Source organism: Neodiprion virginianus, chromosome 5, assembly GCF_021901495.1.
Source record: "Neodiprion virginianus isolate iyNeoVirg1 chromosome 5, iyNeoVirg1.1, whole genome shotgun sequence".
NCBI classification, from domain to species: domain Eukaryota; kingdom Metazoa; phylum Arthropoda; class Insecta; order Hymenoptera; family Diprionidae; genus Neodiprion; species Neodiprion virginianus.
In genome coordinates, this window is record NC_060881.1 from 628,054 (window position 1) to 654,124 (window position 26,071).

The window sequence follows — 26,071 nt, forward strand, 5'->3', positions numbered from 1 at the left end:
GAGTCCATTGAGGACAAACATCGTGACACGAGATTTATATATATTAAGATATATATTAAGATGAGTGCTTTAAGCGTGGTTATAAAATTTGTCAAAACTCGGAATTTCTTCTGCGGCAATAATGCCCGGTTCAAAAAGGTAGCGATTCGCTGAATTAATGCAGCTCAAACCGAGCTTTAAAATCGCGGAAAATTGAGACCACGTCCCCGGAGATGGTCGGCAAAAATTTTATTCACTTTCGAAACAAAGAACGCGCGATTTTATATTAATACGAAGGTACAATAAAAAGTTCTCGTCGGTGAGTTAAAATATTGCGAGGGGAATGTTGAACGATAATTGCTTCAGTATTTACGAAAAATGATTATTTTTCCGCGAATTGTAATTATAATGATTCGCGCTTGGATATACAAATATATACATACATATATATATATATGTGTGTGTGTGTGTACATATGTGTGTATCGTTGATGAATAAATAAACGTTATTCGGAGCTTTTCGTCGGGGAACTTTTATTTATTTATTTTTATTTTTATTTATTTTGTTTTCGTCAGGAAGGGGAAGGGAGTGGAAAACAGAGGATGGGCGATAAATTCGCGCGGCAGGCATATTGGCCGATTCTTACGCAGGGAGGAAAAATATAATAATGACGGGGTAAGTTAAGCGGACGTGAATTACGGGCGGCGCTGGGCAGATGAATCATTTCGTAAATTCGGTCATACACACTCTCAGAGAGAGGGATGGGAGGAGGGACCCCGCGCAGCGAACGATCTGTTCGCAATTTCCGACGCAATTTGGCCAGAGATACGTTATTGGAGCGGCGCGGCGGGAAGCCGCGGGTGAAGCTGGTATAAAGGTGAACCAAGTCGTTTAGTCCTGCGGCAAAGAGGCCTGGCTCCTGCAGGAGCCGGCAAGAGCACTCGCGTTGGCTCGCAATTAGCGGTGATTTATCGCCAGAGTCGTGTGTTTTCCCTGCACGGAGGCTGGCCGGGCTTATTCCGGGGAAAATTATTGGCCAATCTAAACTTGACACACTCGGCTTTTCCGGCTTGCACACCCTCGGAACAAGGCCGCGGAAATTTTTTCCTCTTTCCATTTTTCCACCCCCCTAATGCGCGCCACGCTCACTGAGAGAGCGGGGAGGGATGTTCGATTCCTGAACGAGAACGAAAGGTCCTGCCGTGTGTAACTCCGTTCCCGATAACTTCGATCTATTCCGGGAATAGCCGATACTTTCGTTCCTCGATCTGGAGGGTGGGATGCTTCGGGGCTCCGGAGACCAAGGTAATCCTTGTTGTTTCCGCTGCTCCATAAATCCCGCCCGCCCACGCTTCGTAAATCTTGGAGCCAGTTGCGTACAGCAGGCACGTGTGGTCCAGTCAAAATAGGTCTGAATTAAAAATATTCGGGGTACGGTTGCATTATTGTGTAGGCGGAGGGGTTTTTTACCCTCGAGAACTGAAATCGGAGTCATTTTTGTGTTGCGTAGCCGACGTTTCGAGAAAACAGCAAAATTCGAGGTTTTTTGCGTTTTAATCAAAAACCGCTATCGATAGATGAAAAATGGAAAATTCTACATCGAACTGTGTTCTCGTATGTCGGAAACGGAGTCGGATTAACGATTTAAGAAACAAAAAAATTATCTCACACAAAATCCGCAGATCCCGTCGATAGGTAGAATTTCTTCTTTCTTATTTTGACTGAACTGTAAACGTACTCACCGATTGGCGACGGTGAATAGGCAACAATAGCTACATTTTGAATACGATTAGTATCAATCATTTCTGTCACAGTAGGATGCTCAGCATCCCACCTCAAAAATTTCCATATCCCAACCTCGTCACGGTTTATTTAACCACTTAAAATGATCTTTGTTACTACGTATAACCTTAAAAAAACCTCGGAGTAAAAATTTTCGGCCAAAACCATCGATTTTTGACAGTTTTTTCGATTCTACGTCCGCCATATTAGATCCGCCATCTTGGGTTTAGAAATGATCAAATTCTGACGTGAGATTTGTGATCAGCGACCCGCAAGAACCCCCGAGTAACAATATTCAGGGCAAAATATTAATTTGAAAAATGTGCGAACGAAAGGGCTAAGACGAAGCGTCGAGTGGCAAGTTTCACGGAAAACTCTCGGTGAAAGAAAGCGGCGTTCGTCCAGACCGCAGTTTGACGTAGCTACCGAATGAACAATCGGTTCTTATCCCCCAAGAACTGGATGCAATATCTCAGGGGTGGCCCGCGCCCTTTGCAAACACAATATAACAGAAATTCCCTCAGGAGTACACAACAATACTTGTTAATAGGAAGCTTCCCGCCGAGTATAGAGAGAGAGTGAGAGAGATGAACAGATAACCCGCTGCATGAGAGAAACTCGAGAATAAATATCGAGGTTCGACCGATTTGTAATTTCCTCTCTTTTTTTCCGCTGTTTCAGATCGAGGATGCCATGCTGATGTTCGACAAGCAGACGAACAGGCACAGAGGTGAGTTTTCTTCTTTTTTGCTTCGTTCTGTAACAATTCTTTTATACATGAGGGATGAAACGAAGAGAAGTAAAGAAGGCAAAAAATTCTCCCCCTATTTATTTTCCCCGCAATACCTCGAGGGCGATACAGCGGTCCTCGTGATAATCGCCGATTAAATTCCGTCGGCCGGCTTACGTCGCTTCACTTATGCCTTCGTCTTGTCCGATTCTTTATTCCACCCCCGATATGTGTGCCAGTTATCGTCGCATAACCAATTCTCTGCAAGCCCCTGCGTTTATGTTGCCGCTAACGCGTCAACCACCTGATAGCAAGGGTTGTATGAAGGATATTCTCTCAAGTATCAATTGAAGTATCCAACAACAAGTTCCCCGACACAGGCATTGTCTCGACACATCTAATTCCGTATATCGAACCCCGGTACTTAATTTTGAAAAGCAGACGCAAGTATACGTTCTACGTATCCTCGCCATCGGGACAAAATTTTTTTTTTTTTCTTCGCTTGGTAATACACTCCGCGAGGGGGGGGGAGGGGTGAAAGTAGCGTTCAAAGTATTCAAATCTATACGTACCAGTTTGAAAAGATAGAAAGAGAAAGAGAGCGAGTGAGACGGAGAAGTAGGAAAGAGGGAACAATTTCATCAGAAATTTTTCAAGGACGTTTAAAGTGAGTAACGCCGTTTTTAAAGTTTCGCAATCGGTCTCCCAGTTGCGGGGGTTGAGATTGAGGGGAAGGAGTCGCCGCCTTCGCCCGTCAACCCCCTCGAATCCACCCCCAACCATCTCCGCAATTTACGCCAATCCCCTTTGTACTTTGAAAAAACTTATCTGGCATTCCGACGGTACGGGACGAAGCGAGAGGGTAGAGGAGAGGAAGAGAAAAAGGGAAGAAAAAAGAGAAAAAAGAAAAGGAAACTCCTCCTCTCCCGAAATTGATATCAGGAACGAGATGCCGTCGACGTTCGTTCTTTCGCTCGCTCGGCGAGAGCCATCTGCAGAAAGCGGGCGCGGGGGGTTCGCGACTACAAAATTTTACGACTGGTGATTTGTAGGCGTAAAAGTCGAGGCTCTAAAACGCAGCCCTTGATACCCTTCCCCTCCTCGCCCGTTCGCCGCCCTCCTTTTCCTCAAATCATCCCCTCGCTCTCGACTCTATTCTCTATATTATTATTAGCCTAGCGATAGAGAAAAGAAGGAGAGAATTTCGGGGGAACCACGCACCCCTTTTCGAATGGAGAACAAAACCTGCGGGGACCGTTTTTCACGAGGGTTGCGGTCACCCTTCCCCCGTTTCTACGCCCTTTATTCTTCTCTCGCTTTCCTTATCTTGTCTCCTTTCTTTTTATTTATATCCCGCAAGATTTCGAGCTACCATCGACACCCCGGGTCCAACATTTTTATATCTGTGTAGCGAACTAGAATATCTCTACTTCTCTCCGCAGGCTGTGTAAACGACGGGATGGTTCAGCTGACGGTAAGACGAAAAAAATTTTTTAGAGTCAATTATCCAACGCGTGTAAGTTCCTTATCAAAATACTACAGTTATAACGAAGCAGGAGTAACGACTACTAGGTGAAGAAGACGGAACGAACGAATTCATTAAAAATCCTTCTACAAATTTCTAACGAATATTTCGACAAATTCTGGCCACCCTTCTCAATGATTCGGGAAAGGACGCGAGGCTCGGATCATCGGGCCGGAGGTTAAATTCTCTCGGTTTCATTCTTATCGCGGGGGTTTGGAGCAGAGGAAGGGGGATGAGGCCTCGGGGGCCATAACTTGGGTAGCATCGCGTTTCATCGCACTCGATTACGTCTCGCATAACAATGAACTGAAATATGCCGCCAATCTGATCCCTGCAGCTGACTCCCGGATTCTGCCATATCAGTTTAAGGGTGCCGCAAAGAACCCGAAGCTCCGTTCGCGAGGCGACCCTCCGAATTATACCGAAGAATCTAGGGTTAAACGTTCGCCACACATTCAACCTTCTGTCCTTATACACTCCACTTAATTCGGCCCAGATGCTTACTCCGAATTAGTCCGCTCGAATGCTGCGGAAGACAAAATAATTTTCAAGAACCTTAGGCGGGGTATAGTTTCCCTCGAGTTTCATCAAGAAACTGTTTTATTGCGTACGTTATCAGAGACATATGCATATTGTAATCGGCAAATGCAGACGATTATTATAGATTTGAAGATTCTCAAGTGCTTTACGTTTTTTTTTTTTTTTTATTTCATCTCGTCAATTTCAATCCGAAACTTTCCGTCTTGGCTCTTTTATATGCGGACAGTATACATCGAGGGTTGAAGAGACAAACGGCGATCCTTGGAAGGAGCCGAAAAATATTGTAAAAAAAAAAGGTAGCTATACATACGCTGAAAAGATTTCGTCAAACAGAGCGAAAGGAGAGCGAAGGGGAACGGTTTCATTTAGTTGAGTGATTCAAATCCATACACCCAGCGTGTGTTTTATACGCGTCATGTATATCTATACCCAGGCTGGATACACTATCGGAGCTGTCTATATTCGCGGGGGGCAGCGGGTCGACACTCTCCCCGAGTAGCCGAATGGAATGTGTCCATTTCAGTTTTACTTTTTCCCCCCCGCTTTTTCGACTCGACGATACAGGGGACGGTCTGTATCGGGCAAAACGAGTACAAGAGAGTTGGTATGTGAAAAAAAAATATAGGTTCAGCCAATCCGAACTCGTATTCGGCACGGTTTTGAAACGGGAATCGATAATCGCTACCAATCGAGAGAATGTTCGCGCAAGATATATTGTGTAGGTATGTGTAGGCGCGTATAATATGCCGACCGAGTCGATAATCGGAGCCTCCATCATCTTCCTCTTCTTCTTCTTCTTCTTCTTCCTCCTCCTCTTCTTGCCCCGCAGATCTTCCTTCAACGGATTTCGGTCTCGTGATAGATTCTAATATCGCTTATGAAAAATAGGAGCGAATGTCGTCGCGGAACGGAATGGAACGGGGCGGAATATGGAACGGGGACGTCGAGGCCGTGTGCCGGTTCTTGGCGGCGCCGGGACGCCGCGAAATGAGCCCTGCCTTCGGGAGGAAAAAGGGTGTGGGATGAGGGGAGAACGGGGAGGAGGATGAGGAGGGAAAGACCTCGGAGTCTAGAACTATCCGACAGTTGGCACTGCCGGGGGTTCAGACGCTAGCTGGGTAGGAGATGCTAGATGGAGAATGATAGGGTGCGAGAGCGACGGGGACCCGTGGGGCGGGAATGGGAATGGGGATGGGGAGGAGAAGGGGAAGCTCTTTCAAAGCTCCGCGTAATCTCTCTCGTGCTGACATCCAATACCGTATCCACACCCAGCAGCTCTCCCGTTCTCAACTCTGGTGGATAGGTAGGTAGGTTGGTAGGTACGTGTGCAACGGTCTTATGCAATGTGGTATTCTGCAGATGGAACGTGATCATCCCCGCAGGTGCAGGTCTCGGTTCCTGATCATTCGGCAAATAGATGACAAAAATAACAACAACAAGAACAGTCTTGTTCGTTCGATCGTATACCTAATACAGATTAATAATAATAGTATCGCGTGAAACTACCTTACGGTAAACCATCCAACACGCGACCCGTACGGTGCGTTCAAACTGTACGTTAATCTAAATCGTAACTAAATAAGCTTTCATCGATCAAAATTGATCGAAAACTCTGACGATGCGATGTCGAAGAGTAAATAAAACCTGGAAGAGGGCCAGAAGCACGAAACGGTGGATTTACATTATCCGATAGTCGGGGAAGAAATGAAAACTTGAGTTTTCGACGAAGCGCGTGATCGTTCCGAACTTGAGATATGCTTAGTTGAGATCTCGAACCTGAGAGTGGAGGATCGATCATCGAGGGGTTCGTTCGATTGGCCTTCTTCCTCGCTATTCTTCAGAGATATTGAAAAATCTTTTCTTGTTCGGAAATGAAGGCAAGGTGACATAAATCATGTCGCCCCGGCTCGGCCTATGAATTATGGTGGCATTTGGTGGGCCACAAATTCCGAGGTCACAACACGATTGGACGGAAAGAGAGGGAGGGAGAGAGAAAGAGAGAGAGAGAGAGACAAACACGCGTGCGGGGGCAAAGCGGCGGGTGGCCAGCAGTGGCGTCGTTTCGCCCCGGTGACGCCGAGCACTTTCTCGGAGAGAGAGGGAGGGAAGGAGAGAGAGAGAGAGAGAGAGAGAAGGTCGTCAGATTCTATCAAATACGAGCGTCCGGGGGCGCGAGAAATGACAAAACGTTATTTTCCATTCCATTATGTGGAACTGCTAGATGGGACGCATCAGACATGCTCCAATTGTCACCCGCATTACCGACGGGGGCGAGAGGAGGATCCTCTTCTCCGCAAGTTCTCCTCGTCGCTGCTGCAGAGCCGTGTGTCGAGCTTTTGAAATATTGAATCGTTCCGGTTATCCACTCTTTCTTCCTCCTTCTGCTTCATCCAGCTACTTCTCGCAAGCTCGATCCGAATGTCTTCAACTTTTCTAGTCAGTTTTTCTCTCCTCCCCTCGGGGGTTCCTTTTTCCACGTGTATAAGGTGCCGTAACCACTTTCCCACATCCTCGACGATCAAACTTATACCTAGTAACGTGTAACTAACTAGGAGATGAACAAAATATCGAGACAAAACTGATACTCTCGTACTTGCACGGGTGTGCGCAATCGATGAAAGCTCGGGCTGACCTGCAAACTCGTGCTCGGATGCTTTCTTTGTCCATTTCCGTCAGCCGCGACACACACAAAGAGGAGGAAAATCCTCGGCACAAATCTTGCATGCCCGATACGTGCAACTGCAGTCGCTGCACGCGGCTCCGCGACCAATAATTCACGAAAATCTGGTACCGGCCCCGGTGCCCAGCTTCTTCCGGTACCGGGATATTCCCCTCGTCGCTTTGACGTCGCGGGCCATAAAATAATCCCTTTCTGTGCCCGCGAGCGGTTCTCTTTTCGCCGATCTCCAAGCCGGCTGCTGCAACGCCCTCTTTCCCAATCTACGAACAGACTTCAGTCCGCGTTTCGGGATGCAACGAGAGACGGCAGCTTTTCTTCGGACGGAAATAAAGCAGGGCATCGAGGGGGGGGGGGGGGGCGGGGGAGGAGACTCCTTTGGCCAGTCGAGCTTGGATAATCGCGTGCCCGTCGGTCCGGAAATCGTATACCTTCTAGACGTTTTCGGGGTGGTTAGAAAAGTCGAGATCGTTGCTTCGCAGTTTGCTATTGTTCCGTTTGTTTAAAACTGACGGAGCGGAATAAACTGATCGCGAATTCAGGTATGACGGTTTAATGCCGTTCCTCGGCACCCGGTAATTTTCCCTCCGCACGCGGGGTCGGCTTCTCTCGCGAAGGTTAAAAACGCAACGGAGAAAAACGGTACAGGGCGATGGTAAAGAAAAGAAACGAGAAAAAAATATAAAAAAAAAGGAATGGGGACTATCTCCTGGAAAAGCCTGGACCACCTCTACCAGCTACTCGGGGATAAGGCGCGAGGAGGAAAAAAGTCGTTTCGCCGTGGGGCGCAATATCCACGGACGTCCATCCGGGAGCCATTCGTCCTGAAAGAATTCCGGCTCGCTCGGCTCGACAGGTTCGAGCTCGAAGGAAGGAAAACTTTGTAAGAGCCTTCGAAAGGCAGGCCTGAAGCTGGTTCAGCTATTTACGGTCTTCTCCAGCAGCTCTAGAAGGGCGCGAATCGCTCTTAATTACACCCCTATGATAGATGCATGTCCTGCCGCTCTCACCGTTTCCATTTCCAAAGAGACGGACAAGGCCGCTACCATCTCTCTCTCTCTCTCTCTCTCTCTCTCACTTTGCGCGTGTATAGACACAAGCGAAGGCACGTAATTTATTGTCTCGCTGCGAATTATCACCGAGAGTTGTCGCTCCGGCAGCCGTGCCGCGCTCGAGTTCCCATCAAGAAAAGTGAAAAATGAAAGAACGCTCTTTTAATTCATCCCTTTTTCACCCCTTCCGCTCACTCTCTCTCTCTCTCTCCCTCTCTCTTTCTCTCTTCGAGCCTGATTACTTTCGACAGAACCTACACTTTCGTGACAAGACGCGTATCCCGCGCGCACCACGGTGTTTAGTTCACTTTTGTGCAGCGCCGGGAATCGTCGCATCCGGCACCTTGTAGGTACAGAACCGTGTTCACACGTCTCGCACGTTTTTCAATAAGGTCCTTTTACACAGTTTCAGAGGCCCGCTTACCTTGTACTCCTTCTACGTAGACCCGCGTCGCACGCGGTGCATACTTCTGCATCGCAACACCGATGCAACGGCTTTCTTCCACTCCATCCTTTGTCACGTCGCGAGTGTCGTTGCAGCGAATAATTTTCACCTGATGGCTAATGGAAATTTTCTTTTTTTTTTTTCTCTCTCTTCCTTTCGCGCTCAAATTTTCACCCATCCGTTTCATTAAAACTTCAATTTCTCTAAAGACATGGTAAACGATATGCAACGTCCGCTCGCATGTAACCGAACAGCGTGTATGGGTAACTGAATTACGTAACGTTTCGAAATTTTTCTCTCTCGTCATGCCGACGCTCCATTTTCTTTTCCATTCTTCCCTCCTTCTTCTTATCCACGTCGTCAGGCGGTTTCTGCAGCGAGTTTCTCCGGCTCCGCATGTGTTATACCCAGGCAAACGGCACTAAACTATTTCTCGACTATCGGCTATAACTCCGCAGTGGAACTATTCACCCGGTGCAATGGCGTAGGTGCCTGCTGGTCCGGGTACACAAGTTGCATGATTTAGTGCCAGTGCCGTGCAGCCGAGAAGGCTCCGAGCCACCGGCGGAAGCTCCTCGGGCCGGCTGTTCCCAGTGCAGCTACGCGCCTCCGTTTCACTCGAAGAAAGTTATGCCCCCGGCCTCGGAAACGTTTCCAACCGGCACTCCCCGTCCGCCCGAGTTCGCCGCGTCAAACCCGCTCCGCGAACTTGAAACTTCGTCCTGGGACTTTAATATTCCATCGTAAACGAGACGCTCCCGCCAGCCATCGAATCGATACGAAACTTGATAAGTCTACGATGCTCGAAATATATTCGGAGAATCGGTATGTCGGAGAGGTCAGTTTTTCGTCAAAGTACCGCGTGTGGCTTATCAATGCGTACCGTAATATTCATTAAACCTTTCGGTCACGTTTAATTTTTTTTATATTCCGTCCGAAAAATAGAGTTCAATTCCACAAGAATTTTGTGAAAATGACTGGCGATGCTGGCGATGCAGCCGACACGCGACGTGAGAGAATATATCGGAGTCATTGTCACATAATTCGTGTAGAACGGAACTCGCGTTTCGTTTCGGACCGAAAACGAGTTAGACGTAAGATTGAGGTATCAATGAATACTGCTGTACGTAACACATTTTTTTTCTTGCAGAAAACCGTTTATAGACAATTGATTCACGTGTCGCGATAGTAAGAGAAAGTAGAGAGAAAAAATGAACCAAAGATGATGACTATTCTTCGCGTATTTTGTTTTGGTTTGTTTGTTTTATTTGCCCGGAGAAAATCGAGATGAAAACGCGTTGAACTTTGCCGAGAGGGAAGAGCCTCGCACCCTTTGGAGCGAGTTTATACTTGCCTTGTCTTGGGAGACTGACGACGCGAGTCGAGGGGTGGCCGGGGTGGCGATGGTGTGTTAAAACGCGGAACAACTCGATTGTCGAGAGGAGGAAGGTAATTCCGCACACTTGTACGACTAATGGAAGCCCTTCTCCAGCTGTCTACTCCTGTTATTGCTTACCGACTCTGAGTGGTCTATTCTTGAAGTTCGGAAGACGATTCGATTCACCTACGGTACTCGAGAGTTCCGAATATTCGCGACAGTGGCGAAGAACGACAACTTGACTTTCGTCTGACGAAAAAAATTTGTAAAACGTGATCTTAACATGCAATTTTTTTACATACTGTTATTTTTGGTTCTTCGTATCAGTCGAAATCGAAATTAGGTAAAAGAGAAGGAACAGGCGTTTGGGAGGAAGAAAGGAAGAGGGGAGAAACATAGGCGCGCTGTATGCAGTGGGTGCGACACAGTTTAGAACAATTAATGAATATTTATTGTCCCCCAACTGAGACTTAACGACCCCGACCTTAAAACGTACGCCTGCCTACGTACAACCTCGGCACTGTACAACTCGTAAATTATAAAACAAATTTAATTTACCCCCATGCCGCATGTTTCTCCTTATTATTGCAGGCTGGTCTCTGGGAGTCTCTGCAGTGTTTAATACCTTTTTATACAAAGTTTAGAAATTTTTTTTTTAATGCAAAACAGAAACCACCAGCAGGTAGTCACGAGCCCCTGAAACTAGGCGGTCAAAGACCCGAAAGTTGTTCTCGGCGTTTATTTCCCGTCTACTTCCGCGTTTGATTCCGCAACGTTGAGAAGCAGCGGGGGGCGGAATTAGACGCGGGCTTAATCGACGTCGGCGCAACGACGACGATGGAAAAAATCTTTAATTACTACCCTGTTGTGAAGGATCGAATTAAATCTCGGCACAGGGATCGCCCTACGGGGGTTTTGAGATATCACTTTACATCGGACGTTGATGATGTATCTAAATACATCTCAAGTGATGGATCGTCGTGCAGCAGCAGCAGCAGCAGCAGCGGTGCAGAAGGATGATCGTTGCCGCTGAGAATGCGGGGGGATGTTGTAAAGTGAAAAATTGCCGCAATGTTTCGCGAGGCAACGGCCAACGGTAATCATATTATGACGTCTTAAGCGGCGAAATGGTTAACGAGAAATCTTTAATCTCGTTGAATCGCCGGTGTTGCCGGTGAACAACACACAACCGGTGCAACGCGGAAGCGAAATAATTACCTCAGTTTTGATTAATTGAGACAAACGGGGACTCTGGCGTCGAGTACCGACCCTGCAGGCAGTCGCGTGGCGAGGCGCGGTTTGACCAACACTCATTATCATATTAGCGATAAATTACAAAGTTATAAAATTATTATTCAACACAATGGTTACGAAATGCTTTTGTGCGTTACCCGCGAGGCGGGAAATTTATGTCTGAATGGGAAAATTTTACCATGGAATTCTCTACGGCTGAATGGAACAACGCCCGGCACGCCGTCCTCGAGTGCCGGCTTATACCTTATACGTTAAGGTAATAATGTTATACCTCAGTGGATGGAAATTCGCGCTCTCGAAACCCCGACGACGCGCGCTGCACCCTCAGTCAAAGTTTATACAGCTTCGGGTCGCGGATCAGGCTCCGAACATCGGCGGCAGTAGGGGAGGACCGGGAAAAAATGGATCCTTAACGACACGCACGATTTTCAAGAAATTTCAACATCACAATTTGTTTTGTTCTGGCCTAAACATAATTTTTAATATACGGAGCCCGTTTTGCCCAGTGGGACTCATTTTACCCGATCCTGCCCTACTTAATTGTCTTCGACTGTACTGGTAGAAGCAGAAGTACCGATTAATTGAGACTTTGGATTTGAGTTTCCGTTTGACCCACGTTATGTCACGGATATGATTTTTTCCCCCGATTATTTCAAGTTTTTACCCTTTCGAAAGATTCGTGATTCACGTTTACCGTTTGAGCATCGAAAGCAACGTTCTACCCAATTAATTCAAGGGTCGTACAACGGTTCATTCGGTACAAAGGTTCATGTTTCAGCAAAACCACTTGGTTGTAAGGTTGAAGGTATACGTTTCGTCTAATTTCACGTCACAAGTTGATGTTTCGGTCAGAAGATGCGTAATGTTCCCTAATCGCTAAAAATTTGCTGTTATACATATTTGATTTTTATAGATAACTGAACCGTACATGAAAAGCAAGATCCCTGCACCAGAACGAAAATGGCCTTACAAAGTTAAATTCGAACGACGATGTACCAGCAACCTTATGACCATCGAATCGTTTGCCTGAAAAATGAACCTACGCACTGTTCATGAATTAATTACGTTAGATCTCGATGTTTATGTTCAAACGGTGAACATTACCCGTGAATGTTTCGGAAGCTCGCAAATTTACGGCACTCGAGAAACAAAATTCGTCCTGGTATCCCATAGTAATCAGCTTTCGCGACGTAATAACGGTCCCCCGAAGGGTCTTTGTGCCGTGAAATATCGAAGCAACGATCTGTTCCCTTGTTTTCAGTATTCGCTTTCCACCCCTTCAACCGGCTCCCAGCAATCCTCGTAAAAATCGCAATGGGACATCCCGGCAGGTCTAATTGGAAAGGTTCATTACGCGGCCCGTGTATCAGGGCGATGAAATTTCCTTCGTCGGTGTACATACGGAGACTGTATTTGTCGTTATTCACTCGGCTCATTGATTCAATCAACCCAGCCCCCGGGGTATGTTTGGCCTCGTCAGATGCACATATTCCAAATGCTCATCGATCGCCGGGGTTAATTGCAACAGCTCAGCTCAGGTATGAAACGCGGGGTGAAACGCAGATTAGAACTACCGTTTATGGCCACCTTAGTACCGCCTGTGATCATCCATTGATCGATTCATGGCTGTATCAATTACTTGTAAATGAGGTCGTTTACCACAAATCGTGAAAAACTGCTCAATCAGCTACGATCGTTGTCGAAGAGTTCCGTTTGAGAGACTATATCTGAAAGGTACGTTTACCTAATAAATTCAACAATTGGATAGATTTTATAGTACTGGCAACAAGTAAAACATTTTGCAAGGGTGGCCAAAGATGGTGCGTACGTCACGAGTCGTGCTTAATCCCAGGTTCAAAGTCACGGACATCCCCAATTTCTAGGAAAATTGGACGGGTCGTCATTATCCGCGGGCCGTTGGGCCCCGGATCTTATCCAAGGATTCCAAAACGATGCCGAGTCGAGGATCCACGGCTCGTTTGACGCCGGTTTACTTGGAGCGGAACGAACCCGGTACACCATCCCCTATATTCCTTCGATAGAAATACCGGCTGTATTCTCCGTGCGGCTTTCGAGAGAATCTGGGCTAGAGTTTTGAAGCACCTTCGAGTTATGGCTGCTTAAATGGCGATTACACGACCTGTAGTTAATCACCGATTCGCGAGATCGATTCATGCTGTAACGCGATCCTGACTGCCCTGTGATCCTGGAAGCACGGCGAACGAATGGACGGTTTTTATTTCTATTCGCTTCAACGGTGGGTCGAAATATGAGTTCTTAGCCGGTCAAGAAATCGCGGAGAAACAGCGTTGTACAAGCGGACGCTAGAGCTTCGATACTCAAACTGAACTTGTGCTTAAAATGAGGAAAAACTGCACGTCACGGTGTTTCTTTAGTGGGATTTCAGCTGTTCAAAATCCATAAGTTATTCACATTTTCACTCATATTTTGAGCCATCGATGAACTGAAATAAAAATCTTGTCCGTTCCTTCAGTCCGTGGCCAGCTGATGTGATCACTAAAAAGTGGCTAGCTCGGACTGGATTCCATATTTTCCCCTGTTAACTTCGACGCATGATAATTTCTGAGACAATAATCTTTCTCCTGACTTCATATTCCAAACGTCGAGTACAATTCTGTGAACCGTGTGACTTGTCAAAGTTGGATGTACGTACCCATCGATCGTTGATGGAAATCGATTATTAAAAAAGCGGTTCCAACACGCTTTTGGCGATGAATCTGTTATTAAGAAAATTTTATTCAGAGAGGTACAAGATAAGAGAGATCCATTGGGGTGCCCAGGAAGATTTGAATCATTATTTTCAACAACGTTTCGCAGGCATGGCCTTCGGATACCTGCGTCGCGGTGAAAGAGAGTTGCTCGGAGCTCGTGTCTTTCTGGGTCGGTGCAACGGACATAAAAAATTAGTAAAATAATCGGATCTTCCACCCCGATACAGCTCGTTCGCTCTTTCTCCGCTGCTTCGTCGCAAGAGGGTGAGCCGTTAATGCGGACGCCTATTACCGTGTTTTAGGGTCGACGGTGGTAGAGAGCGTGTAGCAGGCATCAATTCGCCGACGAGTGCCTGCCAGCTCCGCTGCCGTGCGGGGGTTGTTCCAGCAGCCTCGGGGAAGGCGCTTCGGGTACCGTGTTTGCCCTCATTAGCCGCACGGCGCTTTGGCCAACAACCCTCTGCCGTGTGGACCAATAAATTTCGAGGGTGTCTCCGCGAAGCGTTGATTCGTTTATCCCCCGAACCACCCGTTCGACCCAACCGGCGCTTCTTCTTTCCTCCGGCCGTCGTTCCAACCCCTTAAATTCGCACAACACCCCCTCTAGACGTACCAAATCCCCATCGCTCTTTCGCTCACATCGGCATCCTCCCTGATACACGCGGGTTGGGTACTGCAATACCTGCACCGTTCTCCTCCATAGCTTTTTCAATAAACTTGACACGGATTTCGCAGCCTGTACGCCTTTTGATTGCTCCACGCTTTAATCTGCGACATATTGCCACTCGGAGCTTCGAGCTTTACAGGTACCTAGAGCTACGACGTGCGCAGGTATACAGTCGTCAGGGCTTTTCCACCTATTCTCTTTGCCCGATCCACCGATCTGCAGTCATAGGCTTTCCTAGGCTGGTAGTGGGGTGGTTGTGCTGACTGTGCGGCTGCTAATATCGTCCACGTACGCGAACAGGTACAAGGATAATTCCCGAGCGGGGGTTGTTCCGGGTGGAAATACCTGCCGGCTGTGAAAACCTAGCCACCGTCATTGGCCAAATCGCTGTTATTTCTAGACACGGCAGGAAATCTCGCTCTTACATTATTCAGACGCACGTCCATCCTTTCCTTCAGCTACTGCTACCACCACCACCACCACCACCACCGCTACCACCGCCACCCCTTGCACTGCTACTTGAGGCACAAATTTTCTCCTCGAGAACATCGTTATACCGCAGAAATGCGCCGTTGCCTGCCGGTACTTTTACTACCGTTTGAATAACGACTCCTGCGATACATGAAACTACTACCCCAGCTCATGGATGTGTTTTTCTTTGTTTCAGGTGAGTCAACCACCGGCTATTATCCCCTATTCATTCCGCCTTCGCCGGCTCGGTAAGCTCTCTTGTTCACATATTTTTACACGGATGCTAATTAGCGGTTCGCGGAACGAATCAATTTCCGGTGCCCTGAAAGGCGTCACTTCGTTATCGAACCATTCCGTGTACCAATATTATATCTGAAAATACAAAGCGTGCGGTACGATATTTTTTTTAATTCAACGCGTCCTTGCACTCTGAACAGAAAAGAGAATAGAGTGGGACGAGGCGTTCCGGGGATCGTGATACGTTCTTTGATCGCAACCGAACCGTTGAATGGAAGTCGCTGCTAGGTGTACGTCGTACGCCTCTCTTCTCCACCGAAGCCGAATGATCATTATCCTCTTCTTCTGCTCGTCTCTGCAGTTCTTTTCCCTTCACGTCGTACAAATTTCATCTTCGATCATATCAACCCAATAGATACCCACCTCACGATGTATCGCGTGTGTATCTGGATGTCTTTTCAAATCTGGAATATCTTTCCCCGCCCGGGTATTATTCCCATCTCCGCCGCGACATATTGTTCCAATCTCTCTCAACATTCTCGTCTTACACATGCGTACGTGTATGTGATATCGGGGCCAGTACGTCGCCCCAGCCTTGGGAAATCCTTCTTTTAGATTCCGGAAGTACGCGCCATCCTCTCTTCAAAACTCACCGCCGGGAACTGTTTGAGTCAGGGTGATGTGACTCCGTTCAATATCTCACCCCCTCCCTTGCGCCTCTTTTGCCCGTCATTTGCTCGCCTCGTCCTCTCATCTCGACGACTGCCTTAACGCTGCAGTCCGATAGCAACGCAATTTGCGAAACTCTGTAATCCGTAGGGTTCATTAAAGAGGGCGAGATTGAATCTTACCAAAAACTCCAAGCGGTGGCTAATCATCGCGAGTGATACACGTGTCCTCGTCACATTTCCTCCGCGCGGGTTTCCTTTCTTGCTCGATGGGAGTGCAAGAGGTTTTTTTCCCCCTCGACATGGCATAAACCCATTTGTACGTTAATCTTTGCAACCGGTATTTCGTAGAGCTGAATTGTAAGGGGAAATTACATCGAAGAATCGTTACACCGCTATTGCTATTACGTGTAAACTTTCCGCCTCCTTTTTAACCCGCCCCCACGGCTGGCTGTGCGTGACCCGACGCATTGTGCGTGCCCGACTATCACTAGGTATACTCAACCCTCTTCTCCAACCCCCGAGAAAACCCAAACCACCATTACGGTCTCGCTGCGTTGTTTATTGTGTATAATACCATATTCCCGAAATTCTCTTTCCTAATGAATAACAACAACAATAATGGTAATACCTAGTAACAATCACCACAAACAAGTTTAACCGTTGGTAAGCGAACGATATTCGTAGTCCAGGGGTGGGGGAGGAAAGAAGCATTAAGAAGCAAGAGTCTACCTCCTCACTGGGGAACAACGTTCACCGACTTATATCTCGTTTTATTAAACGTGCACCGGTACACCCAATGCGAAGCGGGATGGATGAATTTTTCAGGTAAGTGAAAAATGCTCGGGCAAACAGAGGGCAAGAAATAGACGTCAGCCCCCGGGGGTTGCCTCGCTGCCTTATCCACGCAGCACGCGACGAGCTCGCTGCAGAAACGATCCCGAGGGTCTGGCTTGTTGGTTCCTCTTTTGTTCTTGCCGCTGGGCCGCGGGTTACGGGGGGGAAAACTTAACGTAAACATGACAAACTCCTGAGCGAAATGTCTCGTAACCCGAGTCGAGCAAACTCGGGCCTTAATAACAACCCTCTCCCCCCCCCCTTGCTTGCGGGGGTTGCGATTGATTCGATTCGTTTCTTTAAATTCTTGCCGATACGGAGGAGGAGGAAAAAGCGTGTCTTGGAAAAAAGTACGATGTGCTCGTTTCGCGGTTACCTGTACCACCTCCTCCGGGCAGCGAGAGCCCGGGGATAAATCCTTTCCATATATTTATCTCACGAGACTGGAAAAGCTACCAAATGACAGAGGGTCGCGTTTAAAGCCACTTTTCGCTCGGATATTTGTCACCTACATTTGCATCAGGATCGCGTACACTCTGGGATAAAAATTTGCATGGGAGTCAGCCAGCTACAACCTGATTTATTCGAGATCCGAGACGACCGGCCTTCGCCCTGCCAACCAACGAGGGTCCAACTGCTCTCGGAGGACGAAGGATACTCGGCGTGGATATAAATTTCGGGACAAACCCTTATTCTATCCATCCTTCTCTGCGCACCTTGAATTCTCTCTAACCTTTTCCTTTACACCACGCTCGAAGAATATATTATTATACTACCGGAGGCGTAATCAGGTTCGACTCTCCGAGCCTCCAAGGAACACCCTGAGAACGACGATGTCTTTGGCGCGGGGGCGGGGAGGGGGAGTAATTAAAAAGTGGATCATTTTTCATCACCTCCCGCGGTGGGAATTCTCGCCAGCCGTCGCGAGAGTTCATCTCTGGACCGTCTCTGGCTAACGGTAGATTAGCATTTTTAACCGTCCCAGATGCTGCGCGAAATGAATCCAAGGATTCCACGGTAATTTTGTGCTGCAGTTGCTCTGTGTTCGAGAATTAATGGGCTCCACAGTCTGATGCGAAATAGTTGGGATGAGAGGGGGAAAACCGTTTAAAAAATCTCCGGCAAATTTTGCTTCTTTTTCCTCGCATTTCGCCAATGAAAATTTGGTGAACGCGAGTAGGACGAAAATGAAAATGCCTAAAGCCCAGGTAATGCTGATCGAACTTTAATCTTTTGTGCTCATTCTTCTCGCTGACTAGATTCCCGCAAGCTTTGATCCTTCTTTCTTCGTGTCAACGTGCAACAACAAATCTTTCAAACACGTAGCATACTCTTTTGTTTTCAAGACATTTTTCTGGATAACGACGAATTTCCCGATCGACAAGATCCTTAGATCTCCTCTGTAAAAGTCGTTACGACCTTACGGCAGGGAAGACGAGGCGTCGCTCTTCGATCGCTGTTTACAAGGCGAGCGAGAAGGTCCGCGGCATTAATTACGCCTACTAATTGCCCGAATTAACTTAAATTAACCCTTCCTCCGACAGAGCCGGGCTTCCCTCGCGCTTACAAAATACTGATTACTCACCCCGTTTCTTCCCCTCGCACCCGCAGCATTCACGATTGCCGTTTTTACCTTAAAATGTTTACTTTGAAGCCCGAGCGGAGAAAGACGCCGCTTCCTTATCCAGCTCATGGCTGCGGAGTTTGACACGATAAATTCTTCGCCAGGGTTGAATTTTGTTTGCTTTTACGCGGAGGGTGCAGGTTGTTTTTTTTTTTTTTTTTTTTTGGTGTTTTTTTTTCTCTTTCTTTTTCTTCCTTTTTCTCCTCAACTCTCCCGTCTTATTTTCTCCTTCACCTTCCGACGATATTATATTATACATTCAGATCGCGGATGATAATATCCTTATAAATGAAAATACACTCAATTCACTTCGGCACCGCCGGCCGGGTGAATAATTATATTCAATCTCTATCGCGCAGCGAGCGATCGATTCGAATCAATCAATCAATCAATCAATCAATCAATCAGCCCTACAGGCTCGATCCGATTCAAAATCAGTTTCAAATTTTATTGTTGATCTCCGTACCGTCGAAAACGATTGAAATTTAGTCCGTAAGGCGTCTTCAATCGGTTCTTTAAATTTATCTTATGTATTATGTTTATAATCGCCCGAGGCAAATCGATTCTTATAAGAATAAAATTGCAAAATTTCCGCTCGCGTAATTGCGGCTTACGATTGTTGGCCAAAGTTTCAGGCCCGAAGACAATTTTCCTCGGGGAAGTTTTACCTGTTGAATTTGTCTCGCGAACCCCTCGAAACTACCCCTTCCTCCCTTCCTCCCATCACCCGGCGAAAACTCTGCAGCCGAACGTAGACGATGCAGTAGGGGAGTGAATAAGAGGCGTCGCGACGCTCTGAAAAAGCGAGGCACGGATTGACGCGCGGTTCGCTTCTGCCGAGTGAATGTTTTTCTTGAAATAAACCTCGGGAACGTTCTCTTCCTCCCCCCTTCCCCCCAAACAAATGGCCAGAAAAAAGAGACGATTTTTTTCGTGTCGCCTTTTGCTCGCACGAAAACAATCAATTCCAGTTCGATTCGTTCGGTTTTTCGCTTCTCTGTAACTTCTCTTGCTTATCTTCCTTCCGCTAGGCGTCTCTCCGTATTGGATAATTATTCCTCGTATTTTCGGGAATTGGGAAAATCGCATTAAGTAAGGAATACATGGCGACAGTTTAAGGGAGTTAAAATTTGCAGCTATAACCCCGTTGAATCGATGAGCGTTGAAAATTTGCCGCGTGGCGAAATATGCGGCGAAAGGATTAAATCAGCGCAGCCACGGGGATATCGCGTTGCAGAATGCCGATTGAAATAATCATGCAAATCAGTGTAGAGCCTCTATACCATTGAATGGGGCAATTAACGCTGAACCATGGGACTCCGGCCGGCCTTGTCATGCATTTCCTATTGAAATATTAATCCTAATACGCCGCAGCGCTTACGACCGGCTATCCAATAATGCCGCGACTCGTACCGCGTATCCGTTGAAACTTCATTCCTGCACGCCGGGCACATGCTTACTTCGATATCTGGTCTCTCTCATTCGCGCATTCCTAAAACAGGGCTCATTCAATGTCGCGTTACATTTCGGCCTGCGTCAACAAAAAGTCAAAAGTCGACAAAGGACGGTAAGTAACTTTTGAAAGAGCAGAGTGATCGTAAAATGACAGAAGACATTTTTTGTAGTGCGTTCAATTCCCTACGAAACTACGTTCTGATCTTGTCGGTACATTAATGCGTTGACGAGTTGTAAAATTCGAAAGTTGAAAAAAAATATTTCCCACTTTATTTAAATGGGAAATAGAAAACCGCGATGAGGCACCTCTGAATATTAATATTAAGAGCTGAAACTTGGACAGCATCTGTTTTTCGGCATTTGGAACAATGTGTTTCGTCTTGAGTTTTGCAAGATAAAATACTTGATTTTTTTTCTATACAGTCTAATACACATCCATGTTTTATCTGCGATTTAACGTGATCACTGTAAAATTCTCTTTGAATGAAAAATGATGTGTTAAATCGCGTAAAAACAAATGTTGTCAATCCAGTAGAGGATATCAAAAATACCGAATTATACGAATTATACGAACAGATTCTGCAGATCTTGTTCTCAGATATTTTCGCGTCTGGCTTCGCATTTCAGAATAGATTATACACACCCGCAATCTTTACCTATAGGTATATAAATATCCGCTCGTGGGTTCTTATATCCCGTACCTATGTCCCCTTTGTTTTTACTTTTTTTTTCTCACATTTGTCTCACCGAGTAGGTACGTTAAAATGGCTGAAACTAGAGGAGTTTAATAGGTATAATGCAAATCGGCCGAGTGGTTCGCCTCAAGTCGGGCAGCTAGACACCGCGAGTTTATAAATCGTTTTAATAAAGACAGGGCAGGCACTGTACCGGTGGTTGAATCCGGTAATTGACTTGGGAAAACTCCGCGAGGTAAGGTAGGAGGGGGAGGAGATGGGAGAAGTGGACGGAGGAAGAGGCGAGAGAAATATTTAAATTCCTTCATTACTCGTTCAAAGAATCGCTAATGCTAGATGGAATCCGACGGAATATTATTCCGCTATTTCATCCCCTTTCCTTTCCTCCCTCCGTCCATCCATCCATCCATCCATCCATCCATCCATCCTCCCCACATCTTATACTCATCATTCTGCAGCCGGTGCAGTGCCGCTTCAGAAACTGGGTTATTACAAGTACCCCCGACCCAGGCTAGGTATGCGATTATATATAGGTACGTACCTACTTGGACGACGAAGTCTTCGAGACGGAGATGGAAGGGGCAGCACAGACATTGATACATGCATGCAACTCTCGCGGGATTCAAGTCGGGAGCGTTAACGTAACGAAACATTGAAAATATATCCACCCTTTTCAAACTTCGTAATATCGTCGATGATCGCATTGAGAGAAACTCGAGTTTGCGAAATATTAATCGTAATTACACGGTTAGTAAAAAAACAGTTTTCCCCCAGCAGGTACACTGAAATTTTTGTCTTGATTTAAACATTTTTCGGTATATTACTGACAAGTGAAAAAAAAGTAAAAATTACAATATAAACGCTGATATGACAATTTAAACGTTAAAATTACTAAAATTTGTGTCATATTCGTTAACAGAAATTTAACAAATAACACAAGTATAAAGTTGACCAAATGGGAAATTATAGATTCGATAATTAATTAAAAAAATATGATATCAATCTCTATACTAACTGCAGTTCACTGTATCAAGCAACAAGACTATACACATATCCAATGATTTTACGTTACGCACCTACGCTATAAGGTGAAATTTCGCGTACACAGTGACATAGACACACGCACGGGTATACGTAATATATCATACCTTATACCGTACAATTAATGCGATCGCTTAGTTTTCTTCTTGTTGCCTATTACTACAGCGTCGCGTCGTCGTCTCCGCGTAGCAGCCGATTTGTAACACAAATTGTCGGCCCCACGCCGAGAGATCGTGGTATACTTTTATCCCCCTCCGTCCCTCCTCATCTCTCTCTCTTTTCTTCTCTTTTTTTTCACCCTTCGTCTCCTCGCCTCTCATCTCTTTACATTACATATACCTATGTATTATACCTATATATGTACGCAACGTCGACGTTGTCGTCAACGGCAAGAATCGCGTCACGAGGTGGGGAAAATGTACACGGTTAAAAATTGCGTGTCAGCGGTTTTCGCGAATAACGCGAACTCCGCGAGGTTACCGACAGGGTTGGAGGAGATTTAAGGGAAGGGGAGGGGGAAGGATTCGCTAATCTGATTTCATAACGTCGCCTCGTTTCGCGCTGCAGCTTTTCTCACCCTCGTTTTCACTTTCATTTATCCTACATTATATTTTATCATTATATTGTATATATTTGTTTTCTTTGTTTTTGTTTTCTTTTTTCTTTCTTTTTTTTTTTCATCTCTTTGAACCCTCGTCTCTTCTCTCTCCCTTTTGCAAACCTTCGTGCCCAGATCTTACAAATTCTTTCTCGTGTAATTGACGATACTAGCTTAATCGAAGGGCCGAGAAAACTCTAAATCCGAACCCGCCTGTATCCTCCGAACCTAAACCGCACTTACTACACCTCGACGCAGTTACCCCGAGACCCTTTCCAACCCTCGATTTGGCGGGTCTACGCGAAGCCGGTTCCGCAGGTTTATGCGTATACACTGTCGAAACCTCGCAATCGAACGCAGGTGCGACCTCGGTGAAACCTGAGAAATAACGCCAACTTTACGCGAGCCGTGGTTCGGCAAACCACCCTCGAAACTCATTTCACGGCTACTATTTTTATATTCACCGCTCTGTTTTAACCCCGGCGAATTTTCATCCACACTTGCATAGATTAAAGGAACAACTAAGATGTCGCGAAATTATGGGCTGGGTGATGATAATGCCACGCCCGGTTTCGATGATGTTGCAATTGCTTGATACTTGGGGGTGAAAACTTTGTGCGGGTTCCGCGACTGACGAAAAGGGGGAGTGATGGAATCAGACAAGGGGTTACACCCCTTTTTTACGATAGGTAATTTCCTTGTGGCTCATCTTCCGCTATGTTTTATACGAGACTGGGGGGGTGGAAATTTTAATCGAATCTCGATCAACGATAACAGTCCTTGTATTTTAATTGTCTCGCACGCGTAGCGAAGCTGAATGTACTTGACCGTACGTCGATTTAAAAAATTTTCCTTCTATTTCAATCGCCGAAAGTTCGTTGAAATAATCACAGCTGTATCCCACGCGAGAAAGAGAGGCAAGAAAAAATAAGGAGGAAAACTTGGGATCGCAAGATTTGTGTCCGAGGGCGTGAAAATTTATCTCGGATATATATAAGCGCGTGGCGCATTATTCAGATTGGTTTTTTCTCTCGGAGGAATCGACTTGGAGGATCGGAGACTTGTTGTTTTGTTTCTTTTATATCTCCTCCCCTTCTTCTTCTTCTTTCCTTCTACGATATTTTTACTCCACACATACTTTTATCCCTTGCTCACCCTTCTCATCTCGGTTATTTTTTATTTTTTTTCTACATCTTCTCTTTCTTCTCCTCCTCCTTCTTCTTTTGTTTTTGCATTCGGAGCAGTGTTTCGACACTGCCGAAGAACCGAAAGAAAGTGATAAAAAGATGAGAGAGAAAAAATTAAAAAGTTGCAAAAAGAAAGGATTCACCGTCAGTAGAATTAGGACTTGCTGAGTTTTTGTATCATATACATGTACATATATATATATATATATGTACCTTGTACCCTTCGACTCCTCTCCGCGCTGTTAATTTCTAGAGTATGGCAGTCGGCCCGCAGCTTTATGTATCACACGTACGCAATACATGTACCCGCATATCTGTAAAGTTTCATCGTATGTATAATATAACCGAACGTCGGGAGAACGGAAAACGACGTGACGTAAACCAACTTCCGGTTACGCAGAGCGACCGATGGCAACCGGAAGGAAAAAGTTCCCCCCGCGGCTGCGGCGCTCCGTATCGCTGATTTAATTAGCACCCTTCGTCGCCCCTAAGTCACCCGAAATTCTGGGAAATCCTCCCTCCCTCTCTCTTTTACTCATTTGTTTTAGTTTTATTTTTCAACTTTATTCTAGCTTTACTTTATTTTATGCGTATCCTTCACTTTATTATTATTTTATTTTTCTCAATTCCTTTATACATCTATATTTGGTTTCACCTCTTTTCATTTATTAATTGTTTTTTTTCTTTGTTACTGCTTGACTTGTGTTTCTAATTCTTGTCCAAAATTTCCACGAGCATAATAAACATTATCTATCTATTTATCTATCTATCTATCTCTATTTCTCGAGTTTTCATCGCAACTGTAAAATCGCAATCAACTGTTCAACCTTCATGAATTCTCGTCCGTTACCCCATTATTCACTCCGTTAATCCTCCTTTTCATTTTGCTAATCAGCCTGCAAACTTAATACTGCATATAAAATTTCTTGGCTAATTATTACGTTTCTTTTCAAACTCAGCTCCGATTTGAATTTTCAGTCTTTTCAGCTGTTTATTTTTTTTTTCTTTCTTTTTTTTTTTGTGTGACAAGAAACGGTGTAAGCAGCTAATCGGTATAAAAACTGTAATTAGGATAAAATTAACGCGACTATATGTATAACATCTTTGAGAAAAATAAGGAGAAGTAATTTTCTTTTGTACAATAATTTCTCCCGCTCCTGTGTACAATAATTGCCCTGATATCGCCGTTAACCGCCGTTTGTTACAGCAAAACATATTATTAGAAGTGAATTTAAAACAGGGGCGGCAAAGGATACGTTCGACCAATTTTCAGGTTCGTTAATTACAACAGAGTCGAGTGTTGTTTTTTCGTTCTCTTAGTTTTTTTGACGCAAGGTAACTTCCTTTCATTCTCAAGCTGTGCTTGAATATTTAAAATTCTAATTCCCGGGGGGGGGGGGGGGGGGGGATGAGGGTGAGGGTGAGACTCGAATAAGGGTGTAATTGGCGGGTGTCGTGACGTTGGCCAGCCTTCGAGAACGTTATACATTACTTACAATGCCAGAGCTTCGCTTCTCCGCGGGTCCGAGTATCGGACATGAGAGTGGGTACCTGTCTTAATTCACCCTCCGCCTACGTCATATCCCTTAGCACGCGTACCTGCATACCTGTGTTCACATGCCAAGTTAATGAAGTGCGGTGACACGCCTCCGGCTCCTACGACTTACCAGCTTATACGTGCGTGGAGGGCAACACGCGCCTTGTACGTGGCACGGAGAAAGCAATGACGTTATTACGGTGTTACACCGCTCGGTTTTACGAGGAGCAATTAGCCCCGGTAGGTGGGTATATTTCATCCCTCGTAACTGAGCCGCCTTCGTTCTCCCAGGAATTTGTCTCTTCTCCCTCCTCGATCCGCTCGACTCGAAGATGCTCTGGTCCCGACTCTTCTCTTGCCACGGTATGTAGGGGTATATACATTGCGAGAGCTTTTCTCCCAACCCTTCCAGTCGTTCGACGCTATCTTTAATTCAAACAAATTTCGATACCCTGAAGCTGATTATGCTTCTTTTAAGGGGTTGCGCGCGGCGAGAGGCCGAAAATGGCGATATTTCAAGGATTTTTCACGAAGAGACATTTTGATTTATTGATACATAGATTGGGGTAACGTTGAACTTCGTTTTGACATTTTTTGTCTGTAAAAATAATGATTTTTAAAGCTGCTATAGCTGATCTCCGGTAACACTTTTGAAGAAACGCGTTGGAGACTGATCGTTTCAGCCAATTCCGTGAAATCTTGCTCACCGACTTTGAAAACGTAGTTCTGAGAAAAACGCGTTCAAAGTTTCAAAAGCACTTTCAAATGCTCCGGGGCGTCTTTCCAAATGTCCGCGTAACTTGGAGAATATTTGTCGAATCGACATGAAATTTCCGTGTACATACTTGAATATATATGTACATTAGAAAAATGAGTTTTAAAAAAAAAACGATTCACAAAAATCCTGACTGCATGTAACCCCACGACCGGTTTTATACCCGTTCGATCAACCGCGTAGGT

The 26,071-nt window shown here is 45.8% G+C and overlaps 1 protein-coding gene across 15 annotated transcripts in view; it reads left to right on the forward strand.

Annotated features, from left to right (window-relative positions):
* The window catches only part of LOC124305411 (RNA-binding protein Musashi homolog Rbp6), a 402,463-nt gene that overhangs the window by 308,093 nt on the left and 68,299 nt on the right, over positions 1 to 26,071 (forward strand). For all 15 annotated transcript variants that reach the window (XR_006908374.1, XR_006908375.1, XM_046764807.1 and 12 more), the window contains one exon: positions 2,443 to 2,491. Coding sequence is in view for 13 of the 15 variants with exons in the window: in XM_046764807.1 (XP_046620763.1) it covers positions 2,443 to 2,491 (49 nt within the window). In the remaining 2 variants the exon portion in view is untranslated. The remainder of the gene's footprint in view (positions 1 to 2,442; positions 2,492 to 26,071) is intronic.